Source organism: Carassius auratus, chromosome 21, assembly GCF_003368295.1.
Source record: "Carassius auratus strain Wakin chromosome 21, ASM336829v1, whole genome shotgun sequence".
NCBI classification, from domain to species: Eukaryota; Metazoa; Chordata; class Actinopteri; order Cypriniformes; family Cyprinidae; genus Carassius; species Carassius auratus.
The window spans coordinates 661694-681019 of record NC_039263.1 but is presented as its reverse complement, the minus strand read 5'-3'; the positions used below and the strand labels follow the sequence as shown (position 1 = coordinate 681019).

Sequence of the window (19326 nt, the reverse complement as noted above, 5' to 3'; positions counted from 1 at the left end):
CTTTTTTAGCTATTCTGTTTGGTTTTATAAGCTAATTTGTATTATTTGGTTTACATGATTATGAATGACATTGAGAAGAGGGGAAGGTGAGCAATGAGTCAAGTATTTTTGACAAACTTTTTTGAAATATAATTTAATTATGTCCAACTCAATTCCAGATTATAAGAAACTATAGCCATACCGTTACTATAACATATCCAACATGTATCCGCCTACCATGTTTTACTACATTTTATACATGTGAGGACAAACGGAGAGTATACCAAAACATGATTAGCTTAAATGTTAATAAATTAAGTGTATCAGCAATCATAAATCAAAGAAGAAATTTCTTAGAAATATATTTTATAAATGTTATCTAGGTATATAGTTTTTGACCAGCGAATGTGTGCAAATGTGAATTTTTTTTTGTCCGTCATTAAAACGGCGACGGTGCCTGCCGCTGCCGGTGTCCTGACATTTTATCCTACCCTGTCAGATTTTCCTACGCGGGTTTACTGCGCACGCGCACATCAATATCGCGTCATTTGTCTCATGCTAAACAAGATATTTAATGTATCTGCATTACTGTAAGGGTAGGTTTAGGGCTGGGGTAGGTGTAGACTTTAACAAAAACGCAATCTAATTGGTAGAAAATATTATTTATTGTTGGTTTCCTGTAACTGTATCCCTTTTAGCTACAACCGCGAATATAACACATAATTACTGTATTTGCAGTACTGTAAGGGTATGATAGGGTTGTGGTAGGTGTAGACGTTAATAAACCATAACTTTACAGTAGAATTTTCGTTGTGGAATTGTATTACCCACTGTTTTGGTGGGAGGTAGGAAAATCTGACAGCGTAGGACAAATCGACAGAACACCGGCATCACATTACACTTTAATCTACAGGTTACAAACTAGTTTTTGTAGCTATATAGACGGGGCGCTCGGTTTTTCCTGTGGTAAAATGCATTTGGCCAAAATCGCATTTTATAAAAGATTAAATGCTACTGTATGCACAGGCTATTTAAGTGTTGGCTATATATTGGCTATGACTAGATGGCAAATGCTAGCCCCCTCTCTCAGGCGACACCCCACATGTCTCAGTCAGTCAGACAGACATCAAATAAATAAAATACGAGCCTTTATAGACATAGTGTTTAGTAGTACTTATTCAAACAACAAGATATTTATTTACCCTTCGCAAAACTTTGTTCAGCTCAGCTGTTGTCTACTGTGCGGCTGATGTGGAACTTCAGTTGATTCAATGAATATAGAGGGGGCGGAGTTATCAGCTTATTGACCGCTTGAGGATCGAATAAGATTTACACAAGCTCGTTTTAAGAACTTTCATTTGCTAAATATTTTTGAAACAGACAGACAGATGTAAAGGGTGACCAATAGCATTGATAAATTTTTTTTTAAAAACACCACCAAAAAAAGGGCACTTTGGAGTGTAAGGGCAAAAAGGGCATGTGCTCTGCACAGGTTGAGCCCTACCTGTGCACGTGCCTGCAGAGAATGAGACACTGATTTCTAAACACGATGAAGAATAAAATAATAATTAAAGTAGCCAATTCAGCAAATAATACAATTATAAGACCTTGTATTTTCATGGTTTTGGTTTGCTTTAAAAATGATCACCAAATTATATAATAATGTTCTCGAATGAAATTTTACCATCTTCAGATAATTCAAAGAACTCCCTTTTAACCAATATAGTTTTGCTTTGTGATATTATAGCCTATTATATTACATTATGATGCAAAACTAAGATATAATTAATCCTTTATAGCTTAAAAGATAGAACAAAAGCATGAACAAATGTCATCAGCAACACAGTTATATTACAGTAATGGTCATACAGAGGTGAGTTTATTAATAACATGACTGAGAGTGTGTATGTTTGTAGAAGAGGACACACTCATTTCATCTCATTACCCTGCTGAGCTGGCTTGTCTCTTTGTCTTCACATTGTGGCTGCTCTCATCAGCAGAAATCCACACACACACACACACACATGCACATACAGACATTTTTACACACAAGAACTACATTTGACACACACACACACACACACAAACAGAGCTTAACAGATACACACGTCACACACATTCGACACACACACCTCCACCCTGGACAACAATGTGCTGACTGCAGTCTTTGTACGGCCATTGTTTTGCAAAGAGACCTGGGTCGAGGTCGTGAGCTGAACATCAGAAGTCATTTCACAATGAATGCTGTTCAGTTCAGTTCAAATCACTCAGACTGAAATGTTCAGATCTATACACTGTAAATAAAAATCATTTTTTAACCAGAAATTTAGTTTAAAAAAACTACAGCGTTTTTTTTTCACTGTAAATGTCTACTAGTACAACGTTTATCTAAAAATCCATGAATTGTTCCTGAATTTAATCTAAGTTTTGTTGGAACACAGTAGTTTTAAGACATTTCAGGTGCTGTAATATTATATTTGTCTGTATTTAAAGTCAAGCAGTATCCGCTTCATCGCTTTATGAACCACACTGATTCATATTAGCATCTGCATTGCCATGTTTTTCATTTATGGGCCAGAAACTCATCCACGTTACTCATTGCATTAATCAGACATCACCTCCGTGATCTGACCAAACCCCAGAAAACATGTCAGCAGAGGCTTGAACTTTGCACTCAGATGAAATATAAATATTCATCATTGTTAAGATTATTGTCATTTCATTGCAGGCATTTTAAATATCGCAGGCAAAGGAAATATATTTCAAAGCTGTTTTAATCTCTGTAAAGAATATAAAAAATATTGTCGCAAAGATGTCTTCGATTCAAATTCGAAAACGCCTGAAATGACAATCTCGAGTTACAGTAAATAACCCGTTATGTAATTCACATAAATATGAACTAAATTCAGATACTGGTATGCATTGCTACCTTTATAGAGTAAAAGTGAGGTGATCATCAGGGAGCACAAGAGATGGCCGTACGCTGCTCACTTCATTGTAAAGAGTATGTGGAGGAAAGAAAGGCCTACAGCTCAGGTCAGAAACAAAAGGCATCCAAAGCAAAATGCTGACAGCAGCCGGGTCTGTGAGTCAGGGAGCCCCAATGAAGCGGCGTCTGTATAAATAGCCCCACAGATGCCTGAGCAGAAGACCGCGTGGTGGATTCCCCTCAACGCATACAGCTCATTCTATTGGGTAAACACTTGTTCTGTTGATTTTGTTGTTGATTTTTCTCACAGTAGGACAAGTTAGTGAAAATAGAAATGTATGAAAAGTGATCATCATGTATAGAATTTTACAGATGTTGAACAATGTTTCTGACATGATTCCTTGCATGCAGGTCAGTCAGCGCTGAGATATCTGAAACAATGGCTCTGACAAACCCTATGTCAATGCCCATGGGACCATGGAAGGTGAAGAGATTTTATTTGATTTTATTTTGAAGAAAAAATGTTAAATGTTACAAATTAAATGGGTATCTAATTAAATCATCACTAACCACATGTTGAACTAAAGATATTTGTGTGTATTTACATATTTCTTTCTTTTCCAGATAACTGTTTATGATCAGGAGCATTTCCAGGGCAGACGTTGTGAATTCACCGCTTGTTGCCAGAACATCATGGAGTACGGAATGGAGACTGTCCGCTCCCTGAAGGTGGAGTGTGGCGTGTGAGTAAAAGCAAGCATCCTCAATTTACTAGAGTAAATCTCTTTTCCTCTTTCAAGCCCTGTCTCCTAATCGTTTCTTCTGACTCTAGCTGGGTAGGTTTTGAGCACTCTACCTTCAATGGCCAGCAGTTCATCCTGGAGAAGGGAGATTACCCTTGCTGGGAGGCCTGGAGTGGCAACAATGCCTATCGCATTGAGAGGATGATGTCCTTCCGCCCCATCTATTCTGCTGTGAGTGAGACCATCTGCACCCGGGACACACTCTGATCCACACCATTTCTCAACACATTCACATTTTTTGACATAGTTGTAGACACATGGCATAAAATTGAGAATAATAAATTGAATTTGAATTGAACTAGCAAACAAATTGCATAAAGCATAATTAAAATAGAATTAATAGAAATATTAGAAATATAAGCCTAAATTGTTAAAAATAATAATAATAATGTAAGAATGTTAATATACTAATAATCAACGTCTGAAAAGCTAAATGTTTATTTATTTATTTACATTATAACTTTTTTTACTTGCGTTTACACCAGGGGTATAATAAGAAATATTAAAATAATAAATAATAAAATATCAATCACCTGTATATAAAATATTAATAATCAGTGTCGGAAATGCTACATTTATTTATTTATTTACAAAATTTCTACATTTATGCTATCATAAACAAAGGGGCATAATGCGATATATTAGAAAAATAAGTCTAAAATATTCGTTGCAAAGCTATAAATAATCAAATATAAATATAATTTATCTATTTATTTATTTAGATCATTTACATAAGTTACCATACAAACAGTGTATAATCAAAACATTCTAAATATTCATTTAAAATATTTATTTAAAATGTAAATGTAAATGTATATATATATGATTTATATAAGATATAATTATAAGATAGATTTAGATTTAGATTAAATTATTTAATTCTTATTTTATTGTAGATTTAATTATTTTAACTTTTATTTTCATGGTCATTTTATGGGTCATGGTTGAAGAACATTTCCTAGAATCCAAAATATTGTCAGTTTTGTTGTGCTTGACTAATTGGTAAATTCAGTTTCCATTTGCAGTTTAATTTATTCCAGTTCAACATCCTGTGAGATGGGGCCAGTTTAATTCAAAATGCAAGCCATGAACGTAAAGGGAACCAGGTCTTCAGATTAGATTTTCACTCAACACGGCATTCAACAAGTTGTATGTCTATCTTTCCTCATTCTGAAACAGATGCACAGTGATAGCCGTATGACGCTTTTCGAGTGTGAGAACATGACCGGAAGGCAGTGGGAGGTGTGCAATGACTACCCCTCCCTGCAGGCTATGGGATGGTGCAACAACGAGGTCGGCTCCATCCAAGTCATGAGTGGCGCGTAAGTACGATTGCCTGAAGGGATTTTAATCACCTGATCACTACGTAGGCTGGTTTTCTGGTTTCTTCCCTTATGCTGCTTTTGATCTGTATCTGAAAAAGCCTGACGTCAGTGTATTCATCACTGCATTCGTCAATGTTGGAGAAATCAAACGCTCCACTTGGCCTCCATGGTAACATGCCGCCTCTCTGTCCCCATTTCTCTAGCTGGGTATGCTACCAGTATCCCGGTTACCGTGGTTATCAGTACATTATGGAGAGTGACTGCCATGGAGGCGAGTACAGGCACTACAGGGAGTATGGCTGCCACGCTCAGACCCCTCAGATCCAGTCTATCCGTAGAATCCAGCATTAAGAGGAACCAGCTGTGTCCTTCCCCTCTTCCCTCCCTTCTTCCTCCTTCTGAGCCCTTCAAACTTCCACTTCCTTCATCCCTCTGTTCCCAGCCTTGCAAGATGGTTTGTTGACCCGGACGGCAGGCTGGTATACTGGTGCTACACTAATGTATCAAGTCTACAGCATGTTTTTTACCCACTACATGAGGAAAGAAAGACAAACTATTGACGGCAGGAATGTTGAGAAGAAAAAAGTCCTGTATGATGACAGCAGAACGGACGTGGTGCGGTGAGAAGATGGGAGCGTTGCTCTTCTTTCGTCATGACTTGATCATCATGATCAAAGCCGTTGCAGTTTCCATGGTCAACTTCTGTATGATATTTGATGAATAAAGAACATGAGCATAAAATCTAAAGAGACATACAAAAAAAAAAAAAAAACGGAGTAATTGATATCAGCTGACTGTGGCGTGTGGATCTTTCCTGACCTGAAATGAACATTAAAACAAACCCTGAACTCTCACATCAGTCATTTACAAAAAAAAAAGGTGTAATGAATTGTCTAACATTAAAATTTGAAATGAAAAGATATGTCTCAGAATTTATATTAAAACAACAAGAACAGCCTATTGTACTCACATGGCAACAGATGGGCCTCTAATTCAATGATATGTTGTTTAATTACATTAAATATAAGTCAAGTCACCTTTATAGCATTTTATATAATACAGATTGTGTCAAAGCAGCTTTACAGAAATAAACAGGAAAATAGTGTGATAATAATGCAAGAGTACAATAGTATACACTCAATTTGCCAGTTTAAGTCGGTTTATCATTGATTTAATGACGTCATCCAAATGTAATCCACTAAATCACCTTTCAGATGCTACTTTATCAACATATAAAATGACTGAAATGAAATAGGCAGGTGGTAATGTAAAAAAACATTCTAAATGTGTGTGTGTGTGTGTGTGTGTGTGTGTGTGTGTGTGTGTGTGTGTATATATATATATATATATATATATATATATATATATATATATATATATATATAATTAAAGAAACTATGCCATAATTACATTATACAAACATAAATTATGCAAATTCAATTTAATCTTAATGGTAAAAAAAAAAAAGAAAATTGACACCCACCCCTTAAGAAATGGCAGTGGTTTAATCCAGATTTTAGTTTGACCCTGTTTAAACCAATTTTATACTGATTGTGCCAAGTGCAATCTATTAGTGTTCCTAATTTTGATTCAATGCGTTTAACCTGCACATTGACAGGCTAGTGAGCAACAATTTGTGATGGCTCAACAAAAAGCCAACTAACGATAAAATAAATTAACAAAAGATAAAAATAAATAAAATAAAAAACTACTAAGCTACTTCAAACACATAATGCATGCGTTGTGGCTCATTTTGCCGCATATTTTAATAGTTCTGCACCAAATACTCGGTTTGCGACTCACCGACGAATTGCATGAAGAAACATACAAAGGATATTACAACTACGCTGACATGACCGATCGTCTTCAGCGTTTTTCTCAAAAGTACGCGCATATTTGCAGCCTCTCGAGCATCGGAAAGTCGGTCGATGGAAGGGAGCTTTGGGTCATGAGAATAACAACGAGTCCGACGGCGGAAGTACCGGGCAAACCGAGGGTCAAGTATGTGGGCAACATCCACGGGGACGAGGCTTTATCGAGACAGCTGTTAATGTACCTGATCGAGTACCTGTTGACGAAGTACGGCCGTGATGTGAGTGTAACCGAGCTGGTGAACCGGACTGACATCTATATACTGGCCAGCTTGAATCCTGACGGCTTTGAGCGCGCGGTGGAGGGGGACTGCACCGGCAGCAGCGCGGGCCGCGAGAACACCAAACATCATGACCTCAATAAGAGTTTCCCAGACCGGGACGAGTCCTTCAGTAAGAACCCAAAAGACCTACCGGAGGTCACAGCTGTGATGAAATGGATTCTTGAGAAAAAGTATGTTTTTTGCTTTGTAGTTTAAGTAGTCTATTTCTCTATACAATTGTTCGATTCAAACAAGGTTTTAAAGGAGTATTATTATTATTATTACTACTACTACTACTATTATTATTTATATAAATTTACAACTGTTTTCATCATCATTTGGCACCGACAACCTTAATTAACCTCGCCATTTAAATCCATGTCACTGAAATTATTTGATATTTAATATTAGGAGGGTCAGCAGGGGTCTTCCCTTTTGATTTTCTTGTCACATAAATTGTCTGACTGCAAATTGGTTATATCACACTGACTTCGATTTAGCAACAAATAAAATTAAACCATATTGACATCGTGATATTCAGTTGACTGATTAAAAATACTTTTAAATAATAATAAAAAGAAAATATGCCATGGCAGCTAACTGAACACTGTTTTATGTGGAAGCATTAAGGCCTGGTTTTACAGACAGGGTTTTCACAGATCAGAGGTAAAATTTATTAAAACTGAAAAAAAAAAAAAAATATATATATATATATATATATATATATATATATATATATATATATATATATATATATATATATATATATATATATATTAAAATGATTATAATGATATATAAACTAAAATGAAGAAAAAACTGGGAAAAAAAGAATAAGCTTAACTAGTAATGAATTGAAAACCACAAAAGTGCACAGTCAATTACTGCAAAATTAATCTTTAAAAATAAATTAAGAGTAATAAAGAAAAAAAAAATTAAATGTAAAAATGTATTACTATTAGAGGAATTGGCTAACATTTTATTTTAGCCTGGAAAATCCAAATCTCTGATTATTCAGAGATGAAACCAATTATTCAGTGGTGCGATGTTCTCTTGCTGCTTATCTGAGATTTTCACAAGTCAGATCTTTACTCAGAAAGTGTTTCCTACCATGCTAGCTTCCTCTGTGTCGTCTTTTCAAGGTTTGTCTTGTCTGGTAGTCTACATGGGGGCTCAGTGATGGCCACCTACCCCTTTGATGACGGCAGTTCTTATGCAACCTCAGGACTGACAACAGATGTTTCCATGTTTCGCCATTTAGCACAAACCTACATTAAGAACCATCCCATTATGAGGTCGGACAAACCTGGCTGTCCTGGCGTTCCAGAAAAACACTCGGGAGATGGTATCACAGTTTGACATTTAAATCAGGCCTTGTACCCAAGTGGGACTCCATTGAAGTTAGGTTCAATGATTTGGTGTCCTGTGTGTGCACAGGGGGAATGCAGGATTACAACTATTTCAAAGGGAACTGCTTTGAAGTCACTTTTGAGTTGAGCTGCTGCAAGTATCCACCAGCTTCTCAGCTTTTCACAGAATGGACCAATAACAAGGAGGCCCTTTTTGCCTACATGCACCAAGTGAGTTGACTGCAGTATTTTGTAGAGTCCCACGAATTGCCTTACAAACCTTATTTCACTTCTGTTTATAGGCTCATATTGGAGTGAGAGGTTTCGTAATGACCAGATCAGGCTTTGGTCTCCCAGATGCATCTATCTCCGTTTCTGGAATTGATCACAACATCACCACTTGGATGTTTGGCGATTATTATCGCCTGCTGCTTCCTGGAAGATATGACATCACAGCCAGCTCACCTGGGTGATTATATTTAGATGAATAAAATAATTATGAAACTGAATTGGTCCAGATTAACGGAATTTCTCATGTTTCCTTCAGATATCTTTCAAATACTGTCAAGAATGTGCCAGTGATTGAAGGCAAAGCCACGCTGTTAAACTTCACTCTTGAGGAACCTATAGAGGAGATGTTAATGCTAGGACCCTCTGAACAACTTGTACTAACCAGTGAAGGTCTGAACAAACCTGGGCCTCCCACCTCAAGGTCTCCAATCCATACTTTGGATTTCCGATATCATAGTTATGATGAAATGGAGATGTTCTTGCAGCTGCTAAGTGCTGTCCATCCTTCCATCACGCACCTGATCTCTGTTGGACAATCAGTGCAGGGCAGGAATCTTTATGTAATGGAGATATCCACCAATCCTGGTGTTGATCAGAAAGGTGCAGCTGCGTATGGTAACATATAATATAAAAATATTTCTCAACTGATCATCTATGTGATAATCTTTTTACTTCATCCAGGCAAACCAGAGGTCATGTTTTTGGGTAACCTGCATGGAAATGAGTTTATTGGACGTGAGATTCTCCTAAACCTGGTTGAGTACTTGTGCCGCAGTTATGGCAGCGATCCGTTGGTCACACGTCTGGTCAGTAGTACAAGAATTCACATCATGCCTTCTGTGAACCCAGACGGGTATGAATTGGCACTAAAAGGTATGAGCGAACATATTTGCAGGTTGTTTAATTTTTGTCTTGTATTTACCCTCATTTTCTTATCTTAGCTCACAACGAACCGGTTTCAGGAGACCTAAGTATTATTGGACACAGTAACAGTCACAGTGTGGACCTGAATGCAAATTTCCCTCAACAGTCAGGATCAGGAGCTACTGCTGAAGCAGAAACTCAAGCAGTGATGAACTGGATCAAGGATCACTCCTTTGTACTGTCTGCAAGTATACGTGGAGGTACAGAAAGTGGCTTGGGTTTCTCTTTAAAATGTAATTTTATTTTGTTTTGTTTTTTTTAAATCAGACTATACTGCTGTTTTCTCTAGGGTTTAGGGGAGTTGTCTACCCCAGCTCCATTGACTCTGTTGATGAGGAGCTGTTTAAATCAGTTGCAAAAGACTATTATGCGGTAAGCATATTATACATGTTGAATTTTATATAATTTGTCATTTTATTTACTTAACTCATCAGCTGAAAACTCAAGTGCTTGTATCACAAACCTTTAAGTTGTCCAATTCGGTTGTCATTTCATTCCAGCAATCTCGGGATTTTCAAGAGCCTCAGGCTTGTGATGTGCCAAGAACCAGAGAGAAAAAAGGCATTAAGGACCATCCTCCAGTAGTCACAGGTCCGAGTAAAGCATAATCTGATTTATCTACTGCTCAAATGTTTGGGGTTGGTAAGAGTAGTAGTATTTATTATTGAAAGACTTTAGCATATCATATATTAGCCTATTTGACCAAGGATGCATTTATTTGTTCAAATACAGTAAAACAGTAATTTTATGAAATATTACAGTTTTGATTGTTTATACCTGTGATGGCAAAGCTGAATTTTCAGCAGCTAATACGCCAGTCTTCAATCGTGGTCCTTCAGAAGTTATTCAGATGTTGATTTTGCTCAAACGTTTTGAGTTGTTATCAAAGTAAAAAACGGTCGTGCTGTTTTAATATCCTAGGATCATAGGATTCGTTGAATGGAACATTCAAAAGGATGGTATTTATTTGAAATGGAGCTTTGTAACATTAAGTCTCTTTACTTTTGCTTCTGATCCTTTTAATGTGTCTTAGCTGCATAAAATAATTTACTTTTTTTTTTTATAATGGTTTATTCATAAGTGCATATTCCTGTGTCCAATGGAAATCAACATCGTTTTTGGATTTTGCATGATTATAGGAATTGATCTGCTGACTTGGGCATATCACAGCACAGACACTTTAGCCGTTAACATTGGTCTGAGCTGTGAACTGCTTCCACCAGAGGAGTTGCTCTCAGAATACTGGGAGAATAATTACGGAGCGCTCTTGCATTTTATACAACAGGTAATGCGTTCTTGATCATGGTCAACACATCAGTCATTTTCTTGGGTGAGCTATTCCATTTAAAGCTATGCATGGTTTGTGTGATGTCCCATATGTCAGGTTCATTTCTTTGTGAGGGGTATGGTGACTGATGGTCATTCTGGCAAAGGCATTGCTGATGCCACAGTCATGGTCGAAGGCTCAAGCCATCATGTCCACACCAGCAGCACAGGCCAGTACTGGAGACCTCTGGCTCCTGGTTCTTACCATATCACCGCTTCTGCTCCAGGGTGAGAAATGGGCAAAAGAACAGAATTCCAGTAATAAAATGGGTCAGCCATTATGTTTTCTGGGATCGCTCCACAGTTATACTCCAATATCAGCATCTGTCCGGGTGTTGGAGACTCGGATGGAGCAGGTGGACTTCAAGCTGACCAGAGATGCATTGCAGCCATCTGTTGAGGAAGGAGAACAGAAGAACTTTGAGAAACTGGTGGAGTGGCTTCTAGCCCCTGGTGAGTTGGATCGGTTGGTCCGCAGTCTTCTCCCTGCCCAAACCTACCGGTACCGGAACTACAGGGAACGCTCGGAGTTCCTGCGTGGATTGACCTTAAACTTTCCTCACATCACACGGCTGTACAGGTATGTAGTACTGAAGCTTCTTAGCAAGCACTGCTAACCATCTGATTAAGACTTGAGATGATTGGGCTGTCTAAAACGGCATAAGCAAGACATCATGTAGCTCATTAGTGTTTATTGAATGAAATTGGAAGGTAAATTGTTGCGAGTCTTCAGGTGTTGTTCTGTCTCTTTTTCCTCTTGCTGGGGTCAGCTTGGGTCAAAGCACTGAAATTAGAACTATCTGGGCTCTTGAGATCGCTGGCAATTTGGAGCGCCCTCAAGCTGGTGAACCCAAGATCCGTTTTGTGGCCGGAGTCCATGGTAATGCAGCAGCAGGTCCAGAGTTGCTGCTTGAATTTGCTTCTGTTCTCTGCCTAAACTATGGCAGGAATCCAGTCATCACCAAGGCAAGCCTCATGAAACCTCTCAATAAACCCATAATCCTTCAGTTATTCACTCTGTGCCTTTGTGTGCCAGAGAATGGAAATTGAAATTTCCATTTGAAAATGTAACTTTTTTTTTTTTTTTTTTTTGATGCAAAAGTTTTGCAGTCAAATACAGAGGCTGGTATGTTGCTAAGCCAATAGAAAATATATGGGACATCCAACATATTGCATCAAAAAATGTGTGTGTGTGTATATATATATATATATATATACGCGCACATACAGAGTTTGTGTATCGGTCACTACAATTTTTGTTTCTTCTTCCTTAGCTGATTGACAGGAGCAGGATACTGATTCTCCCTTGTGTGAACCCTGATGGTAGAGAGAAGGCACAAAAGGGAGTCTGCTCATCCAGTGAGGGGTACACCAACGCTCATGGCACAGACCTGGACACTGATTTCTTCTATGGTCAGTCAACACTCAGCAGTGAAATCATGTCATTGAGCACTTCAAAGCTTTGAAGGTTTGTCTCCATACTTAGGCAATGCATCCACACAGCCAGAGACGCGTGCAGTGATGGGTCTGATTTATGGAGGGGGTTTCTCTCTCTCAGTAGTGCTAGAGGGAGGCTCTCTGCTGGCTACGTACCCCTATGACAGGCCTAATCAGCATGGTAACCAACAGCACAAAAGATTTATTTACACTATAAATGTTACCTATTCTTTGTGTTTGGGAAGTACTAAACTCTGGCATGTAAATGATCCAATAGAGTTTATGCTCGAGTGATTGTATTTATAATTTTCATCTGGCCTTTTTAGAGGAATAGACTGTTTAATGGAATTCGTGTCAGAAGAAATTTCACATGCTCTAAGTCGTGTGATGGCAGCTGTAGTGGAAATTTAGTTTTAAACAAGTAATTAATAATTTGATATTGATCATGACTCCACAGCACAAAATGAGGAGACGTTGAAATATTTGGCCTCCTTGTATGCCAGCAATCATCCTTTAATGCACTTGGGTAACTTGGGATGTACAGAAAAGTCAGGTACTTACAAAAGACTTTCAAATTTAAAGATTCAAAAAAAAATCTGCTAGAATTATGGAATAATCCTCATATCATGCTTTGTGACTTGAAATGCATCCCAATAGAGCATATCCCAGGAGGGATCCTGAGGGGTGCGGATTTCAGTGCTCACACTGGCAGTATGAAGGTACTGGAGTCATTTCAGATCATCCGCATAGCAGATCTTTTGAATCTCATATATATTACATTTTAATTTTCTGCATATTCCAAGTTGTACATCTTTTAAGAAAATGCAAATCTTGCTCTTTCAGGACTTTAGTTTGGATGTTGGCGTTTGCCCTGAAATCACGGCATACATTGGCTGTTGTATGTTCCCATCCGAACATCAGCTCTTCTCGCTGTGGATGGAGAACAGACTGCCTCTTTTCCGCATGCTGCTGGAGGTGGACATTTGAACTACCTTTTATTTAATAACCAGAATTTCAGGTAACTCAAACCCCTCTTGTAATTCATGTTTTCCTCCGGTTTAATCTTTGAAGGTTCACAGAAGGCTGAGTGGTGTTGTGAGGGACAGTAAAGGCCATCCGGTGTCGGATGCTGTTGTTGTGGTGAACGGCTTTATGAATGTTCATGCAGACAGTCAGGGTCACTTCACCACTCTCGTGGCTCCAGGCACACATAAGCTGCTGGTTCAGGCCCATGGATATCAGCAAGAACTCCAGCAGGCAGGTTCTAGTTTACTAACTGTTTAAAGGGGTGTTATCACTTTCAAATGTTACACTGAACAAAATTATACATTTTCCATGAGTTCACCGAGATCTAAGACTCTTTCTATGGACACAAGGCCTATTTCTCAAATATTGTTCACAAATCGGTCTAAATCTGTGTTAGTGAGCACTTCTCCTTTGCCGAGATAACCCATCCACCTCATATCAAGATGCTGATTAGACAGCATGATTATTGCACAAGTGTGCCTTAGGCTGGCCACAATAAAAGGCCACTCTAAAATGTGCAGTTTGTACTGCAGGAATGTCAACCAGATATGTTGCCCATGAACTGAATATTAATTTCTTTACCATAAGCCATCTCCAAAGGCGTTTTAGAGAATTTTGCAGTGCATCCACATGTAACCACACCAGCCGAGGACCTCCACATCCAGCATCTTCACCTCACGCTGCTGCAACAATCAGTTTGCATAACCAAAGAATTTCTGCCCAAACTGTCAGAAACCGTCTCGGGGAAGCTCTGCATACTCTTCGTCCTCCTCCATGTCTCGACTTGACTGCAGTTCTTCGTTGTAATTGACTTGGGCAAATGCTCATTCGATGGTGTCTTGCACTTTGGAGAGGTGTTCTCTTCACGGATGAATCCCTGATTTCACTGTACTGGGCAGATAGCAGACAATGTGTATGAGAGATACCGTAATGAGATCCTGAGGCCCATTGTTGTGCCATTCATCCATGGCCATCACCTCATGTTGCAGTATAATGCACGGCCCCTTGTTGCAAGGATCTGTACACAATTCCTGGAAGCTGAAAACATCCCAGTTTTTGCATGGCCAGCATTCTCACCAGACATGTCACCCTTTGACCATGTTTGGGATGCTCTGGATCGGCGTCTACGACAGCGTGTTCCAGTTCCTGCCAATACCCAGCAACTTTGCACAGCCATTGAAGAGGAGTGGACTAACATTCAACAGGCCACAATCAACAACCTGATCACCTCTATGCGAAGGAGATGTGTTGCACTGCATGAGGCAAATGGTGTTCACACCAGATACTGACTGGTTTTCAGAATCACCAATACAGGAAAACTACATTTTATTGTGGCCAGCCTAAGACACACCTGTGCAATAATCATGCTGTCTAATCAGCATCTTGATATGCCACACCTGTGAGTTAGATGGATTATCTCGAAAAAGGAGAAGTGCTCATTTACACAGATTTGTGAACAATATTTGAGAAAAATAGGCCTTTTGTGTACATAGTCTTAGATCTTAGAACAAACAAAAGTGTTGCTTTTCTTGTGTGTGTAAAATGTATAAGGTTATTTATATTATATATATATATATATATATATATATATATATATATATATATATATATATATATATATATATATATATATATATATAATATTTAAAAAAAAGTTAAATTAATACACTGCCCTTCAGAAGTTTAGGGTCAGTAAGATGTTGTTGTTTTTTTTAAAAAACGAACATGTATTCAGCAAAAAGGCTTAAAGACATTTATATAGGATAATTAATTATTTGTTTTATAAAAATCATATTTGTTTCTATAATATGTATGGGGGGGGGGTTTATATATTTTATTTTTTCCTATCCTTCTATTAAAAAAGTAAGAATCCTGAAAAATATTTCCACAAAACAAAAAAAGATAGAAAATGAGGGGGGAAATGCAGCAGTTGTAGGTGCTGAAACAAAGTCAGTTGATTTCATGATGAGTTTAAAATATATTGAAGGTAAAATATATTAAACCATTTAAATATAAAATGATTATTATTCATTTAACAATATGTTTAATGTATTTTCAGTAAATGCAGCCTGAGTGAGCATAAAAAAATAATCTTATGAATCTCAAACCTTAAAATGATATTTTTCTAATAATTAAAAAAAAAAAATATATATATATATATATAATATAATATAATATATATATATATATATATATATATATATATATATATGTATATATGTATATGTATATATATGTATATGTATATATGTGTGTGTGTGTGTAATAAGAGTTGATAACACTACTTCTGTCCAGCAGGTGGTGAAATTACACACACATTACTATCATCTCATTATTCTCCTTCCTGTGGTTTTAGGTGAATATATCCTCCGACAAAGTGACCAGCCCCATTGTGATCGACTTTACAGCGGACACGGCTTCCCAAAGTCAGGCAGTCTTTGTAATTGCCACAGGTATTTAAAAAAAAAACAAAAAAAAACTTGTTAATCCTAACACTCTTTTTTTTTTCTGTTTCCAGCGATCTTATTAGTCAAAACAATCTTATTCTAAGTTACTATATGCAAAATATATACAGGTGCTGGTCATATAATTAGAATATCATGAAAAAGTTGATTGATTTCACTGGTTCAATTCAAAAAGTGAGACTTGTATGTTATATTCATTACACAGACTGATATATTTCAAATGTTTTTCTTAATTTTTATGTTTATAACTGACAACTAAGAAAAATCCTAAATTCAGAATCTCAGAAAATTAGAATATTGTGAAAAGGTTCAATATTGAAGACACCTGGTACCACACTCTAATCAGCTAATTAACTCAAAACTCATGCAAAGCCTTTAAATGGTCTCAGTCTAGTTCTGTAGGCTACACAATCATGGGGAGGACTGCTGACTTGACAGTTGTCCAAAAGACGACCATTGACTCCTTGCATAAGGAGGGCAAGACGCAAAAGAGGCTGGCTGTTAAAAGAGCTCTGTGTCCAAGCACATTAATAGAGAGGTGAAGGGAAGGAAAAGATGTAGTGGAAAAAGAAAAGTGTACAAGCAATGGGGATAACCGCACCCTGAAGAGTATTGTGAAACAAGACCCATTCAAAAATGTGGGGAAGATTCACAAAGAGTGGCCTGCAGCTGGAGTCAGTGCTTCAAGAACCACTACACACAGACATATGCAAGACACGTGTTTCAGCTGTCGCATTCCTTGTGTCAAGCCACTCTTGAACAACAGACCGCATCAGAAGCGTCTCTGTGTTTTCTGAGGTCCAAGGTCAATGCAGACGTATACCAGGAAGTTTTAGAGCACTTCATGCATCCTGCTACTGACCAACTTTATGGAGATTCAGATTTCATTTTCCAACAGGACTTAGCACCTGCACACAGTGCCAAAGCTTCCAGTACCTGGTTTAAGGACCATGGTATCCCTGTTCTTAATTGGCCTGCAAACTCGCCTGACCTTATTATGAAACGGAAGATGTGATGTGCCAGACCCAACAATGCAGAAGAGCTGAAGGCCACTATCAGAGCAACCTGGTCTCTCATAACACCTGAGCAGAGCCACAGACTGATCGACTCCATGCCACGACGCATTGCTGCAGCAATTCAGGCAAAAAGAGCCCCAACTAAGTATTGAGTCCTGTACATGCTCATACTTTTCATTTTCATACTTTTTAGTTGGCCAAGATTTCTAAAAATCCTTTCTTTGTCTTAAGTTATATTCTACTTTTCTGAAATACTGAATTTGGGATTTTCCTTAGTTGTCAGTTATAATCATGAAAATCAAAAGAAATAAACATTTGAAATATATCAGTCTCTGTGTGTAATGGATGAAAATATACAAATTTCACTTTTTGAATGAAATTAGTGAACTAAACTTTTAGATGATATTCTAATTATGATCAGCACCTTTGTATTATGTTGTTTTATTTTAAAATGAAATTAACTTTTAAAATTAGGCTGTAATGATCAATTTGACTACTGCTTGAAAAATCCTTCACAAGTGAACCAAACTAATAAATGTAAACTGTCCTGAAATTCTTCATCCTCATCTAGCCTCTTTGATGAGTGTCTTGATCTGCGCTCTCATCATCTGGCACCTTCGCTCTTCCAAGTTCAGCCGGGTACGAGAGGGGGTTCGTTGGTTGCGTCGTAAGAGGGACGTCCTTCAAATGGAAGGAATGGCCTCAGAGAAGTCACCCTTGCGACAGGAGTTCCTGGATGAGAGTGAGAGTGAAGATGACCCTTTCCTTGTGGAGAGTCGCTGAATGTGCTGTCAGAGTGTTCAAGAATAAAATGAACGACACATGTAGATATTTCAATGTTTAGTAAACGGTGTATTTTGCAACCTTTGGTCTCCTATATACATTTACCAAGCTTGCTAATGGTGGATAAACCGCTAGGTGTTTAAGCATGTAGTGCATTGGCTTAACCGCAGGTAGCAGTAAAGCACCTAGACATTTGACAAAATAAATAGTTTTAGGGGTTCAGTGTGGAGGGCAGAGGAGCTGAACACCCAGTGCCAACTCATACCTGGGTCCAGTTTCATAAAAAAAAAAGTTTACCAAATAAGCTAGGTATATTTCAGTCAGTCTGACTTATGTCATCTGATTTGGTTCAAAATAAGTACGACTAACTGAAACAAGCCTGGCTTGTTTGGTAAAGTTAAGAAACGGGCCTCTGGACTCTGATGGCTTCAGAGTTGAGTCCGAACAATGTCAACTAATATAATAATAGAAAATTCTGATTGCATAACAGCACAGTAAACAGGTGACAATATGCTCAAAGATTGCAACTTGCCATAAAACCAAAAAGAGGACTAATGTTACATCATATAATGGCTAAGCATCACTGCCACTGTTACCAATAAAGTTACAATCCCTATTGTTAAACTGTGCAAAGGCAACATATTGAGGTGTGCTAACTATACTACTTTACTAAGCGATCAGACTTAAAGGGATAGTTCACCCAAAAAATAAAATTACCTCATGATTTACTTGCCCTCAAACCATCGAACACTCTTAGAAAAAAAAAAAATGCTGGGTTATTATTTTTTTTTTAAACCCAAATGGTGGGTTGAGCCTGTTGGGTCATGTTATTGGGTTGGTTTTAAGATTTTTACACTGGTACAGGGTAGGTGTGTTTTTGTTTTTTGTAGCATCTTGCCATTAAACCCACAGAAGAAGACGTCTTTCTGTAACTGAGTTGCAGGGTCATTTTTTTTCTACCCAACTGTTGGGTTGAGCCTGTCTCCAACGAAACAACCCAGCTGCTGAGTTGCAGTCAGTATGCAGGCTTTTTGTGTTCTTTACAGGAAAGAGTAGCTCCCAGCGTCGCAGATTTGATCAAATCGAATTTTGATAGATTTTGTATACAGTACATTTAATTTTAAATTATATTCTGATATGCAACGCAACATAGATGAGGTGTTAGTCAGCTCCGGCTTTTGCCTTGCATTACATAAATAGTTTTTTTTCATTATAATACTGAGGTTAATTTAATTTGATGTTAAACCATGTTCATGAGTACTGTTTGTTTATGGGCAGGTTATGGAGTCAGTCACAGCATCTTTCAGCTTTGAGTGAAAAGTGAATCGTTGGTCTGAAGTTTGCAATTCCCCTGCGAACAGCAGCCTTTCACTGGCTCCGATTTCGGTGACACACACTAGCACTATTAACCCAGCATGTCTTCTGTCCAATGTTTACCCAGCTCTAGGATGCCAAATAACCCAAGTTGGGTTGTTTTTAACCCATAATTTCGTTTTTTCTTTTTTCTTTTTGTGTCAGTGTATCTGATTTGCTTCTTTC

General features: G+C 37.8%; 2 protein-coding genes across 2 annotated transcripts; both read left to right on the top strand.

Moving 5' to 3' along the window:
- The first annotated feature begins 3083 nt into the window (after positions 1–3083).
- On the top strand, positions 3084–5890 carry cryba1b (crystallin, beta A1b). Its single transcript, XM_026195381.1, has 6 exons — positions 3084–3174; positions 3320–3392; positions 3533–3651; positions 3741–3882; positions 4891–5033; positions 5240–5890. The coding sequence occupies exons 2-6, from the start codon at positions 3348–3350 to the stop codon at positions 5385–5387; spliced, it is 597 nt and encodes a 198-aa protein (XP_026051166.1). The 5' UTR covers positions 3084–3174; positions 3320–3347; the 3' UTR covers positions 5388–5890.
- Positions 5891–6609: 719 nt separating this feature from the next.
- Positions 6610–17868, top strand: cpdb (carboxypeptidase D, b). The gene is made up of 21 exons (XM_026195380.1): positions 6610–7361; positions 8313–8515; positions 8608–8750; positions 8822–8988; positions 9067–9410; positions 9492–9683; positions 9752–9934; positions 10024–10106; positions 10235–10325; positions 10874–11019; positions 11119–11288; positions 11365–11640; positions 11831–12026; positions 12335–12473; positions 12547–12678; positions 12955–13050; positions 13155–13216; positions 13341–13472; positions 13569–13754; positions 15880–15976; positions 17576–17868. Exons 1-21 carry the CDS (start codon positions 6769–6771, stop codon positions 17785–17787), a joined length of 3843 nt encoding a protein of 1280 aa, XP_026051165.1. The 5' UTR covers positions 6610–6768; the 3' UTR covers positions 17788–17868.
- Positions 17869–19326: the final 1458 nt, after the last annotated feature.

Coding starts and splice junctions, on each gene's coding strand:
- cryba1b (XM_026195381.1), top strand. CDS start 3,348: ATGGCTCTGACAAACCCTATGTCAATGCCCATGGGACCATGGAAG. Junction 3,652..3,740: donor CTGAAGGTGGAGTGTGGCGT/GTGAGTAAAAGC, acceptor TTCTGACTCTAG/CTGGGTAGGTTTTGAGCACT. Junction 5,034..5,239: donor ATCCAAGTCATGAGTGGCGC/GTAAGTACGATT, acceptor CCATTTCTCTAG/CTGGGTATGCTACCAGTATC.
- cpdb (XM_026195380.1), top strand. CDS start 6,769: ATGCATGCGTTGTGGCTCATTTTGCCGCATATTTTAATAGTTCTGCAC. Junction 12,027..12,334: donor GGAATCCAGTCATCACCAAG/GCAAGCCTCATG, acceptor CTTCTTCCTTAG/CTGATTGACAGGAGCAGGAT. Junction 15,977..17,575: donor AGTCTTTGTAATTGCCACAG/GTATTTAAAAAA, acceptor ATCCTCATCTAG/CCTCTTTGATGAGTGTCTTG.